Source organism: Chelon labrosus, assembly GCF_963514085.1.
Source record: "Chelon labrosus genome assembly, chromosome: 2".
Lineage (NCBI taxonomy): Eukaryota > Metazoa > Chordata > Actinopteri > Mugiliformes > Mugilidae > Chelon > Chelon labrosus.
In genome coordinates, this window is record NC_140338.1 from 17,554,879 (window position 1) to 17,568,737 (window position 13,859).

At 43.6% G+C, this 13,859-nt stretch overlaps 1 protein-coding gene across 1 annotated transcript in view; it reads left to right on the forward strand.

Moving 5' to 3' along the window:
* bnc2 (basonuclin zinc finger protein 2) overlaps positions 1 to 13,859 on the forward strand; it is a 152,826-nt gene that overhangs the window by 108,530 nt on the left and 30,437 nt on the right. The window contains exons 3-4 of the mRNA XM_084559624.1: positions 5,754 to 5,856; positions 7,542 to 7,777. Of these exons, the coding sequence (XP_084415750.1) occupies positions 5,754 to 5,856; positions 7,542 to 7,777 (339 nt within the window). The remainder of the gene's footprint in view (positions 1 to 5,753; positions 5,857 to 7,541; positions 7,778 to 13,859) is intronic.

A 13,859-nucleotide genomic window follows, 5' to 3' on the forward strand; every position in this document is an offset into this window, starting at 1 on the left:
CATGTGAAGGAATGTGGAGCTCTGGTCGGAGAGAAACTGGACGTTATCTGGACGGACAGTGGATGACAGATGTCATCACTCACAGTTCAGCTGTTTGGGCTGTCCGGTTATGGACTTTTTAAATTCAAATTCCTGATTAATGATACTTATCAATGACAGCTGTATCTTAATGCCATTACCAGCAGAGAGCAGTAAACACATTTTGGAAATGGAGTCACAAAAAGTGGAAAAACGGTTTCACTATGACAGGCGGCATAACAAACGGCTGGAAACGTTAAAATAGTGAGCCAATCTGTCACTTCATCTACCCCCAGTAATCTGAATACATCTAATCTCGTCATTTCCACCCCACTAGTTGACCAAACACGATCTTTCCCTTCTTAGGCTCTAATGCTCTGACAAGAAGACAAATTCAGTCGCAATAAGAGCAGGTGAAAGCAAAGTGCAGCGAGACTGAGGGGCCACTGCCAAACATCTGAAACTTATGTTTCAGATTTTCACAGACACAATATGTTCGCAGAACAATGAAGTTCAGATGCACTCATTGTTCAATAGTCTTTGTTTAATGTTTATTTGCCTTGCTCACTTCATTTCCAAACTTCTTTTTCAAATTTGGCCCTTTATAACTTCAGACTAAGTAGTATACAGTATGTCACAATGACGCCTTTAAAAAGGCCTAAATCCAAACACTGTAATAGCTTTTTGTGTATGATTTATCAGATTTGAGATCCTTTCACTGATTGATAATAACTCTTGAAATCTGTCAAGTAACAAAGAACACTAATTGAGGGTGCGTGCAAACAACAGACGTGGCCGCTTCCATTTGTTTGACTTAAAGAAAGGACAGAAAAAAAAAAGAAAGGAAGAAAAGAGTGGGGTCCCAGGTCTCCACATGAATACATGAAAACACATGCTTCTCTTCTCCTTCTGTAATCCACTGGGGACTCACGCCCCATTTGGTTCCCATTAGCATAGCTCTGGTCGCTCTGCCCCGTGTCAAAGCCCAGACGCACAGCTGCACAGAGGACAGGGACCTCTGGCTCTGTGTCTGCCAGCCGCTGGGCTCAAAACGAGAACTGACATGGAGGATGGGGATTTCAGTGGGAAAACAGCCTCTATTCTGTGGACTACAAGTCCTCCCTTTATAGTATAACTAAAGTCGGTGCACAAGTGATTAATCGTTGTTTATTTTGTACCACATTGTAAGGCAAGAAAGCTCTGTTTCAAGTCAAATCCTATGTATAAAATCAAACAAGCAAAGATTAGCTCTGGCATGAGGTATTTGCTCCCCTGTATTCTGTGGCATGCTGTGTCTGACTACAAAGTCTTTCTTTATTCGGCATGTTTTATTTGTCACCTGTTTCCAATATGGACATTGTGAAGCACTGATCTATCTGACGGAGTCAGGGCCCTTTTTATGACACGCAAAGCTGCTGTGCCTCTTTTCCAACACACGTTGGCTGCACATTTCTGGCAGGAAATTGACAGCATTTCAGCAGCTAACTCATGGATGAGATAATATCTTGTGGGTGGAAGAGAGGACAAGATGCTCCCAGTGTTTTACAGTGACCCTAAGCAGAGACAAATTTAAATCTGAAGCTGCTGCTGCAAGGACTCACACACACGCACGCAGATGCGCACGTACACACGGGGTTTTCATTTAAATCTCGGCTTTGCTTAACTCACCAAACAAGAAATGTGGTCTGTGGCTGTGTGTTGAACATGGTAAAGGTTTCAATTAAAGTAGGAGGAACAATACCCACCCAGCATCTAGCAGCTGTCTGGGTTGGCTCTATTGTACTTTGTCTACAGAGGATACAGAGAGGCTGAAACAGACGAGGCAACTGGTGCTTTAGTGGTGTTTTTGGTGGCATATAGTTACAATGTCAGCCTTAAAAAATGACAGGGCAGCAATAGAGTTGTACAGGATATTAGTTTAGGATCGCCGTCAGTTCTATGGTTTCATAGGCTTTGTCCAGTCCAAAGAGGTGTCTTTGTTGCCCTCTACATCTGCTGCTTGGGTTAGGCTTGGACTGACTTGAATGTATCTGCCCTGATTTTGCAGCACGTTGGGGGCCTTTCCCAGAATATCTGTTAAAAATTAGCCATCCTGTCCTGTAGCTCTTCTACCCTGCAGTTCTTCAGTCCATCTGTCCCACTAACAGCCTTTTAATTGAGAGTCCTCTCCAGTCTGATGCTGGCCATTGCTGACTGTCAGTGTTTATACAATTGGGCTGGGACAGGGACTGCGAGCCAAGCAAAACATCCATGAAACATCAAGCCTCCAGCTAAACAAAACCCAGCAGTGAGACGCACACACTCACTTGAGCCAGATAAGGGCCGAAAATGATGCTTTCTGAAGACAGCCAGGTTAAGTTGTTGACCATAGTGGTAACACGGCAGCTGTGAGAGAGTGTTGACTGTTGTCTGGGTCTAATTGCTACAGCAGTGGGGGATTTTCTTCACTTCCTAGCTGCTCAGTTTTCCAGTGATTTACAAAGTCTCTCACACACACATTCGTCTGTCCTTTTGCTCACCATCGTCCTCTTTAGTTGTGAGCCAAAGAGGAAACCCTGGCGAGACGCTAGCACAGTGACTAATGTTGTGTATCTGGCCAGGACTCAGATAACACAGCCTCCTCCCCCGGCCTGCTGTGACAAATATGTGCGAGTGTAGTGGTGGGATCCGGGCCCAAGCTTGTCCCTGACCCAGCCCAGGCCAGACACAGGTTAAACCACGGCCAAATGCAACCCAGATCCACACTGGCTACAGAAGCAGATTTGAGGACGTGAGACTTATGAGAAGTCTTGATGATTTTGTCTCTCTTGTTTCCTCTGACAAGCCACACACACAGACAAACTCACATCTCTGATGATCTTGTTTTCGACGGCCATCTCTGACACTTCTTTAGTCACACTTCTACAGTCGTATGACAAACATTTCTTGTGTTCTTCTTCTTACAAATTCCTCAATGAAAAATGCACAAATTAATACAGAGATATAACAGGCACAGTCCGTCCCCTCCCTTCCCCTTTTCTCCCGTCAGTGCCTCCTCAGTCGAGGGGGGCTTGCCGCTTTAATGCTTCTTAATGCTGTTGTCTGCTTAATGGGCCAGATATGAGAGGTGCTGCTAGCCAGCGTAATAAGTCAGTGATTAGAGGGCGCCTTGTCACAGCAGCAGCCCTGCAGACAGTGGCACGCTCTAATTGCCGTATTAGACGCCCCTTAACTATCTTGTCAGCTGTCAGACCCCGGCTCGTAAACAGCAGAGGTGCATTTGATATTTCCATTTGTTTATTTCCATCTTGCGCCGTTAGCGCAGCAGCACGGAGAGTTAATTAGAGAAGGCCTATGCCGTGTGACATGGCTGCGCTAAATCAGGATCCTTTAAATTAGAGCGAGCTAAATGCAAAGAGGAAACTGGGGAAAACGCTAACGTGGAACGATCTAGCAGCGACGATGGATGCTTTTAATCATCAAATAATGTCATTAACTGTCTACATAGAGAAGTCTTAATATACCAACATACTGCACATTTAGTCTACACTGTTAATTGACAGCGTTCATTCAAGTCTGACTGAATTTTGGGTGTTTTTACATAGAAGATGAATTTTAGGTCTTTTAAGTTACAGACTTAAGGTTCACTTAAATTGGAGAATATATTATAGATGCTTCTTTAATCACAAATTTAGATTCCTTAGGGTGTTTGTGTCGGTCAGGTTTTGGGTAACTTCTGAAACTGGAAGACATTAAGTCAGAAAACACACTAGAGCTGAAGAAACTGATTTAACTGGGAAAATAATTAAGAAAGCTTTTCTTACGTTCGGAAACGTCAGGACAGGAGGAAGATTTTCTGAGCCTATCCTGCCTCCGAAAGGTCACAGGTCGAACCCTAGCCTGGGCCTACGAATGTTCACGAGCAGACGGGTCTGCTCAGTACATGTCCTTGAGGGAAGGAGCGCTAAACTAATTTATTGCACGTTGCTCTGGATTAGAACGTCAGCTATATGTACGCTCCAGCTGACACATGCCGTGTAATCCTCACACACCGTGAGGATTGCCGCGCTCGCACCTGGAGATCTTAAAAAAAACGGTGTAAAGTCAAATAATCTCTGTCTCCTGTCTCGTTCGGTGTCAAACTGTGAGGTGACACGGTTAGAAGTGGTGTAATTTTGTGTTTAATCTTGGATTAGCCCATGTTCACTTTGACACCTCCAGCAACTAATCTGGTTTACAACACCTTAGGGCGAGCAAAGGAGGGGGGGCGGGGGCGGGTTCTCATAGATTTTATGGTCCCTTAGTAGATTATGAAAGAGCTCAGCTTTATATCTTGAATTATGGGATATTGGTCTAATCCATGCACTAGGTAAATGTTATTTGCCCCTGTTAAACACCAGAATGTGCGTGCACACACACACAGACACAGCAAAGAGCAGAAACTCTCATCCCAGCTCGTGCATTGACCTCAGGAGTGTGATGTGAAGTAAGATCCCCGCTACCGATCCTTTTCTATCAGGAAGTGCTGATTGTGTCCGACATTGTGAAATAAAGGTTGTTGGCGCAGACATTGACTCCAACCTACGACCCTTAGTGTGCGTGTCTGTGTCACATTATTGTCACCTTATAAGAAAAACAATGACACAATCTGAGATAGCGTAGGCAATGACTGCCATAAAGTTTCACGAGCTGATAAGTAAGGCTTTGGTGTGCGAATGAGCCGTTGCGTTGTCATTGTCTTGTCTCTGACAGACAACCTCATGTTCCTCTGCAGCGCTTTCACATTTTGATCTGCAAATTTCCTGACGAGTGAATCATTTGGATTTTCCAACTTGGCTGTTTATTAACTTGCACATTTGACAAAAGCATGGCTCTGAAGAGTGAAAGAAGTGCTGCTGTATTTATTCATCAATTCATCTTGATAATGTGAAAAAAAATGCGTGATAAACAAAGGGCTGCCAATGCTTATTAGGATTCATGTTTCTAATTTCTTTTTCTTTTCACTCCCTCCTTTTTCTCGGCCTTCTTGTTTCTCAATGTCAGTGCGAAATTTACAGCCTGCAGCTGCTGCGCTCATTTGGATGATGAAGCTGTATTCATTTGTACGGGTTTCTGTGTAAAGCACACTCTTTCTCTGTACCGTACAATCATTTTATCGTTTGATGAATGAGAAACTTCTTGCGGGATCAAGTGAACTCCTGTAAAACGTACCTGAACGTTTTTTTTTGTTTTTTTTTTATTTATTTTATCAGCCCCTGTATGAAGCCTCAGCAGACGCAGATGCGTTGTGCTGTACTGAGTTGCCCTCGTCAAGTCTGGACACTTAACCTCTCACTACTAAAAGCTTTCCGGGGTCAGACTAAGTGCAGCTCCAGTGTTGAGTAATGGAGCCTCAGTCAAAACAAGTTACACTTCTGTGTTTTCAGGGAGGGAAGTCCGTTGTTGGTTCACATGAACTCAGCAATGTTACAGTATGTGGAGAGGCAATGTCACACAGCGGGATCAAATAGTAGTTGTAGGTTTAGGGGCTGAGACTTATTCTTTGTGACAGTAGATTTAACTGTTGATAAGCGTTGCATGACATTTTATGAAACAGTTTGATCAAAGTATTAATTTAAGTGTCTGATGAGTTCAAAGGAGTCCCCACTTTGATTTATTTTATTTTCATTCATGTTATCTGAAACGGCCTCCTGCTTTATTGAACCCCTCTGAACTGTAATTGATGAGGATTTGTTCCTTTTTCTGTGTTTCTACAGGCCATTCGCTGCACACTGGTGAACTGCACATGTGAGTGTTTCCAGCCAGGGAAGATTCATCTGCGAACATGTGACCAGTGCAAACATGGATGGGTTGCTCATGGTAAGAAAATCTGCATTCTCTGTGAATACTACTTGTATATCTCCTACGGTTTATGTGTTTTGTTCTGTTTTTTATTAACTGCAGGAAACGGTTTCTCTCTGCAGTGGTGAATGCACTAAAATCCAAATGTTTTTACAAATGTGTCACAGTAGGAGTAGCGTAGCTAGCCCCTTGGTTTTTGCATTTTAGATCAAAAAAAGGGGAAAGAAAAACACAACACCACAAGAGATAGAGAAGCGAGAGACCACACCTTATGAGTTTTTCACGCGGGTATAAGGAAAAGGGAGAGGAGGCAAGAAAGCACAAAGAGATGGAGGAGGGGGAAAAGATAAAAGAAAACACCTGTTTGGCTTGCGTCCGCACAAGAGTGGGCCACGGGCCCTTCAGCGGATCGCACAGGACCCCATTGACTATTTTTTAATCTCTCCCTCTGAACTGTCAGGCACCCATCTCTCCTCTCCCCCACTTTTCATTTCATGTCGGCATTGGCAGGGACTCTGACAAGTAGTTCTTCATTTTTTATTATGTTCGTGTCTGGCTGCACCGTGTTGTCAGGCAAAGCCCTCGTCAGCAGGAAAAAAGCCGTCCCAGGATCAGAGAGAGAGAGACCTAACCAGGTGTCACCCAGACAGGCAGGGAAGGAGGGGGGAGGGGGAGGGGCAGAGGCATGAGGTAAGGGAAGAGAGAGAGGGACCGAGACGGACGGAGAAAAGAGAAACAGTTGACCAGGTGTCGCGTCCAGATAGCCAGAGAGGAGAAAGAGGCGACCGAGGGTGCAACAGTGGAGGTAATAACAAACCTGCCCTACCTTGTGCCTCAAATAAGCCTCATGAGAAGCAGCAAGGGATTTAAATTTTTTTAGGCTCTGAATTTTGCCCCTCAGGCTGCGTACAGGCTCCCCTACCTTATTGCTGGACTTTGACCAACACCGTATCACATGAATCTAAAATATGACAGTAAAGGAAGGCTCCTTCCAGTAGATCATTAGTGTCATTGTTGCTATTTTTATTTAACAACACAGCAATTTACATGTGTTCCTTTTAAGAGCGATAAAGTGTAAAGTGTTGTTTCTTTTTTTGGGGGGGGGGGGGGGGGGGGGGCGCATTTCTGTCTGTATTCGTAGAGCACAGCAGAGGTGGATAGGAAATGTGAGCAGAGTAAATGTACATCCAATCACGGGTTTAACAACTAAACGGGTGTTTAAGCGCAACAACCCTTTGGCCATCATGTTGTCTCTCTCACTTCTAGTCCAATCGTACACCTTTGACTTCTTATTTCTGTTCACAGACCATTAGATCCTGTGTGATTATAAATAAATTATATAGCCTGGTCACAAGTCTTAACAGTATTAATGTTGGAGGCAAGACCCTGTGAAATGCAGATCGGGGTCGACATGAGGGGCAAATAAAAGCGAAGATGCAAGGGCAGCGCAAATGTGAAAGAGCAAAAGATTAGATTAAACAGGAAGAATGGCAGATAATAGCATTAATGCCACTGCTTTTATCTGATAGATGTGTTATTATCAGTTAGTGCTGACTGCGCAGCAGTCTACGAGGGAAGGTTTGAGACGCAATAGAAACGTTATAGTCGTTAACCGTTCCTGTCTGTGTGTGCACTTTCCTCTCTCTCTCTCTATCTTTCTCTCTCTCTCTCTGTCTCCTTTTGTCACCTGGTCATTTACGCAGCTCTGGACAAGCTCAGCACCCAGCACCTCTACCACCCAACCCAGGTGGAGATCGTGCAGTCCAACGTGGTGTTCGACATCAGCAGCCTGATGCTGTACGGCACCCAGGCCGTACCCGTCAGGCTCAAGATCCTCCTCGACCGCCTCTTCTCCGTGCTCAAGCAGGAAGAGGTGCTGCACATCCTGCACGGCCTGGGCTGGACCCTCCGAGACTACGTCAGGGGCTACATACTGCAGGTCAGCACCAAAAACACACGTAAAGCATCGCGCGGGCTTAGTGTAAAAGTCGGGAACAAATATTAGCCGTGTGCTTACGCACAAATCCATCCCGGCACAGGTTTTTATATTTATGTCTAATTTGCAGTGATTTTTGAAAGTGGGGATTATGGCCATAGTGATCTCTACCATCACTTTTTCTCACCGTGCGTATCTACAAATTTCTCTAACACAGCAGTTATTTTGAGAGGTATTGATCAACAGCACAACAGTGACAATCTAGGCCACTTCAGCCCCATTGCCCATCCATTTTCTTCACATTTTCCCCGCTGTTACTCCTACTTCAGCGTGCACCCTTTTTCCTGCCCTGTCAACACTATGCCCCCTCTGCTGGAAAAAGGAAAGGAATTAAAAAAAAAAAGTGGAGAAAAATGTCACGCCAGCAAACTATAAAAACACTGTAGCCCGTTTCCTCTCCCCATCCATCCCTCCACCTCCCATATAATTGCAGTCAGACACATTTCTCAATCAAAGGTACAGAGGTTTTTGGTGTTGAAACCCAAACCAAAGTGTTCCTGAATGAATTAGTTAAGAGCGAGTGAACATGTGCATGTGGTTAGCCGTGCGCGTGCGCGCGGGTTTGTGCACACATGTGCTTATCTGCATGCATATATGGTTTAAGTCTTCCAAGAGTGTAAGTGGAACAGCATGGTGAGGAGAGGGCGGTTTGTGTGTGAAAACAGCTTCTGTGACTACAGCGTTTGTGCATCCAGTAACTTTCTCCAAAAGAACACACACGAAACAATAACTACCGTACAGTAAATTATGCTTACTTGTTGCTATCTAAAAAATATCTGCATGTATCTGTAATTCTAGGAAATAAAAGAAACGATATCGTAAAGATATCATATCTGAGGCTGTATTCTTAATCTAGTAGCTGTTAATATTAATATAATTAATCCAATTGAGAGAAATGTTTTATTTTTTCTTATTATACCCGAATAAATATAAATAAGTCACTTGTCCTCTAGAAAACTGATCGTTTATCCTAAAAAATTAACCACTGAAACAATAAAATAAAACGCAGACAAAAAGGAAAAACTTTTTGTAATTTTTAAAATCAATTATCAAAATAGTTTCTGATGAGTCTTTTGTCGATTCCCGTCTTTTCCAGCTAAAAAAATAAATAAATAAAAATGGTTATTGTTTAATATTTTTCCCTGAGAAACCTAACTAAGCCTTCTACATCTGCAGTGTGAGAGAGCCTTGTATTGAGTAACGCTTTGAGCAGTGTGGTTCCCATAGTTGTAGCCTCTGTGTTTTTATCAGCTGGTTCTAATAGTCAGCTGGTGGGAGCACCGTTGCTCAACTGCTCAGCCTCATGTCACGCTACTGGCTAAATCCTCTAGATCTCCTCAGAAGGGCTTCAAAGGGGCCGCGGCCGCAGAGAAGCAGCCAGTCACTTAAGGACAGTAAGTAGTCATTGTACGGCCCTATTAGCCTGTAAGTAGCTATGAAATTCAATCATCTTCCCCGAGCCTCCGGGCAACGCTTTATGTCAGGGGTGCGTTCCCCACCACTACGCCGCACTAAATGAGAGATAAAATGAGCAGAACAGCATTGCAGATGATAGATAATAAGTTGTCTTTTTTTATACCGATGTCAGGGGACATTATTTGATGATAAATGACTTTACCGTAATCCTGGCAGCCGGGCCTTTCAAACCCTTGCTATTTTACTGATTCAGAACTTGAACAAAAGTGTTTAGGCCACAGGAGTAATGATGTTAATTTCTTTTTTTAATGAGACATGCTATAAATCGCCCATAATTATCCGGCAGATACGTTCACTATTTCTGAACTAATACGTTCTAATGAAGCCTCTCGTTACGGGGCATTTTACATTTTCTTTGATGGTTCTGGCTTTCTACCTCTTTTCTTGTTCTCTAGGAGTGAGGATGTGTCCTAAGGGATAGTTTGCAAACACATGCACGACCTTGCCTCAGCATTCAGCCTCCTTGGTGTGACCAGTACATTTTCTCTGGCGCCCATTTTCAGTGGCCCACTTCCCTAGCAGCGCCCACAGAGCCCTCCCCAGCCCGCGTCCTTATCATCTCACGTTCTTTTGAGTGTAAATCGCCCAGCTGATGTACCTGCAGCCCCCAATTTGTCTTGCAGACCTCTTAGAAGCATGTGTTTGTGGCTTTTCATAACTCTCAGACTTACGTGCTCTCAGGTCAAGACTCATCTGGTTTGATCGGTGCACACGGTGGGTGAGCCAAACACCTACATGCATTATGTACAGTTTACACTGATGTACAAGAATAGCCGGGGACAATCACTCGGGTATTGTTCATTCATATCTGAAGCAGCAGCGCTTGCATCAGCTATCATTATAATAGCCATTCTAATAAATTCATATAGTTTAAAATAAAGTAGTTTTATAAAAAACAAAGCCACCGAAAACACCGTCCTGTGTGCGCTCCTCTGTTCACTGTAAATCAAAAGTAAACGCATCGTAGCGCTGTGACTAAATATGCGTACACTATTTCCATTTTGTAACAAGCTTCTTAAATGAATCAATACTACTAAGGGTCCAGTGGCTTATTAAGTTAAAGAGAAGAATTATACATGACATCAATAACCATTAACACTAAAAACAATAAATAGTGAGTTGCAGGAAGCAGCGTTTCACTGCTGACATGTAGTAATCTTAACCCTAAAACGTCTCTGGGAACTATAGAAATGGGAGCTTGGAGGTTTTCACCAGACAGTGACGACTGAGGAAGGTGTGTGTTTGTGCGTAATGTTTTGTTTTGACCGTTTACACTACTTTATGTCTCCCCGCTGACTTTAAGCTCGATCCAGTACAATATATGAACAAACACAGACACATTTACTCGTTGCCAGAATTCCTTGCCCTTCACTTTGGCAGGACTTTTTACCTTCTCCGCTCCTCATCCCTTCATCCTCCCTCCCTCCTCTCCCATGGTTGTTTCCAGACAGACCCACGGCCAATGTGCACCAGATGCCCCCCCCCCCCCCCCCCCCCCCCCAAACCCCATCCCGCAGCCTGTCACTGCTCACTCCTCTGTTCGATACCGACAGATGGAATTGCTATCAGTACTGGCTTCTCTCTGTCTCAGCCTCTGTCTCCCACACTCCACGCTGTCTATTCTGTCTTCCTCTTTCTTATCCCTTACCAAGTAAAAAAAAAAAAAAGAAAAAAGAAAGAAAATAAGCAGAGAGAGAGAGAGAGAGAACGAGTGGAAAGAGCCGCTGCAGCCAACATGTGGGCCAAAGCCCAGGGTTTTCCTGAGCGACAATCTCAGTAATGTTCTGTCCTTGTAGAACATTGGGCTGCCTCCGCTTTTATGAGATGTGGTTTTCCTGACTCCACACGGCTTCCAGGAGACCCAGATGGAACCGCTAACAACCCCCACCACCGCCACGCAACCACACACACACACACACACACACGTACTGTACACACACAAAGAGTCTTAACCCTAATTGCACAGACACTCGGAGGAATGCTTATTCAAACTATCAGGCACACACGGCCACAGAATCACACTCATCTACCCCAGCAGCCATCCAACATGGGGCTTTGTTTCAGTGGCAGATGGCTGTGCGTGAGGATGTGTTTAAAGTTAATAATACATTAAAACCTTCTCTTTTATTCTTTGTTGTAGGTTATTTACTTACATATATTGTTGGTAGATACAGTGTTCCTCCGCTGAGTATGAACAGCGGCGGTTGCTCTTGTTTGGGGGGTGTTTGAGAGCTGCAGGGGGGCTGTGCTCTTATTTAAAAAAAAAACAAAAAAACAAGCTTGACTGTAATGTTGTACATGTGTACTTACACATGTGGAATATGGGATGTAATTACGTGGATTAGGCTGCAACAGTGTTTGTGTAAGACAGGAAACCATTTCCAGTCGCAGGTGGGTCCTGAGGCCTGAGTAAAGGTACCACTCGGCTTCTCTATAGTGGTTTAGAAAGGTATTTATTGAGTTAGAGTCACATTTCAAAATTTCTGTCTCCCCCCCTTCGCTGCACTCCCACTCTCCGTTCTCTGTCTCTCACTCTGTCAACTGTGAAGGTCACCATATCTCTTGATCCTCGCCTGAGAAACTTCCATTTTAGGTAGTCAAGCTCCGTGCAACAACATTTTTTGGACACAATCCCCTTCTCCAATCTCCTCCATACGGCACACTTGTAACCCCTATTTTCCTCCTGTCCTCCTGTCCTCCTCTCCGCCCTCCATCACCTCCCCTTCTCTCAGAACCTGTTTTCTGTTATCACTACTTAATGCCTCACCCTGGGAGATGGACGAGGGAGAAAGCATTCTCCTAAGGTGGAAATTCTTATGTTCATATGGTTATGATTTGGCAGGGAGGTCAGGCTCGATTTTTGCTGGAAGGCTTACGGTTGGCTCTGCGCTGGCCGTGCTGGGCTCCAAACACTTCAAAGACGGCCGGTGTACTGAATCAAGGCGATTCTTACCCCCTCTGCAAGCGCTCGCACACACACACACACACACACACACACACGCACACACTTGTCCTCCCTAGTGCTCTTAAGGGTGTCTTCTTCCTTCTTATTCTCAATCGCTCACCTCTTAGAGAGCTGGAGATAAAAGGATGCGATTTCAGATAAGAGGATCAGTCAGAGAAAGGAAGAACATCACTATCAGCGAGGCACTGAGCCCTTTTAATAACCAATTTTAAATTAAAAGGGAAAAAAAATCACTTAAGAAGAAATATTAAATATTCAAAAGAAATCATGTTTGCGGAAATTGTAAACTCCTCCATTGTCACTTTTCTCACAGCTTGCAGAGCTCGCAGCCAGCTCCTTCCACAAGGCCTGCCCATGCCAAATCCTCAGTCCCTCGCTCTCGAATCCCGAACCCGAGCCTCAAATGAATTCAAGCTGGAGCAGCAAGGTTACGAGCAGGTTACATTGTATGCAGGAATTTGGGAAATAATTCCCCTTATATTGGATTTGGAAGGTAGTCTGAATTTTACCATAGATTCAACAAGGCCTCACAAGCTGATACATAATTGATATGAAACCGGGCTTTCGGTTTGTTTTTAATAGTTTTAATATGTTTGCTCATGTTATGGAGTGAAGTTGAGAATCATTTTTTCGCTTTTGGGGTTATTGAATGGTCCCAACTTTAATAAGCAGGAGTCAGTTTGCTTCTTTGAGAATTTGTGTGTATTTGGCTATTAGAAGTTATTTAGGTAATATTAGGAAGACTAAGACAAGTCAGAAGAGTGCGCTGTAACATTAACTCAAGTACAATCACTTCACTTGAGTAATAAAACTCAGTGCTACTCTGTGCTTCACCAATGTTTATTGTCAGCTGCATTTTTGTGACTTTAGAGCAGATTCAAAACCCTGATATAATAAATCAGAAAATAAAAAATACTAAATTAAGCCAAGTGACAATTTAAAAAAAGGAGCTCCATCTCAGTGAGCTACAATATTTAAATGCTGCTTTGCTGTTAATGCATAAGTAATAATAATAATCCAGTAGTTCAACATATAAAAATAGAAAAAAAGATCATTTTGTAGTGTGATGAATACTTTTTCATAATTAAGTAAATTCAGCCAATTCTACTATTAGTGCGTGATCATGCCCTTATATTTGTGTGTCATGCATTTAGGTATTTCACTCCCAGACACATGCACGTAGTATCTGAAGATGCCGTTCACTTGATTTAAGAATCATTTTTGACTTGAGGAGGCGGGGGAAGCTTATTCACGTGGTGTGGTCCAGAAACATGGATGCTGTACGGCATAACACGAGAAAGAGCCAATGCACGCTGAAGCTTCTTCTCATGAGACACTTGAGTAATTACACCGTGTTTGTAAAATCCCTTAAATGCATTAATTACATGCTTGGTGGCCACATGCATATTTTAAAATGTGATTTCTACTTGGGACGGGCGATCCAGTTATATGAACAAATTTAAAAATCATGAATATTCCATGTTGAACTATACGGGACTGAGGGTGTGTGTGTGTGTGAGAGAGAGAGAGAGAGAGAGAGAGAGGGGGCACTCTAATAAAATCTGAGTGGGGAGTTAACATGCT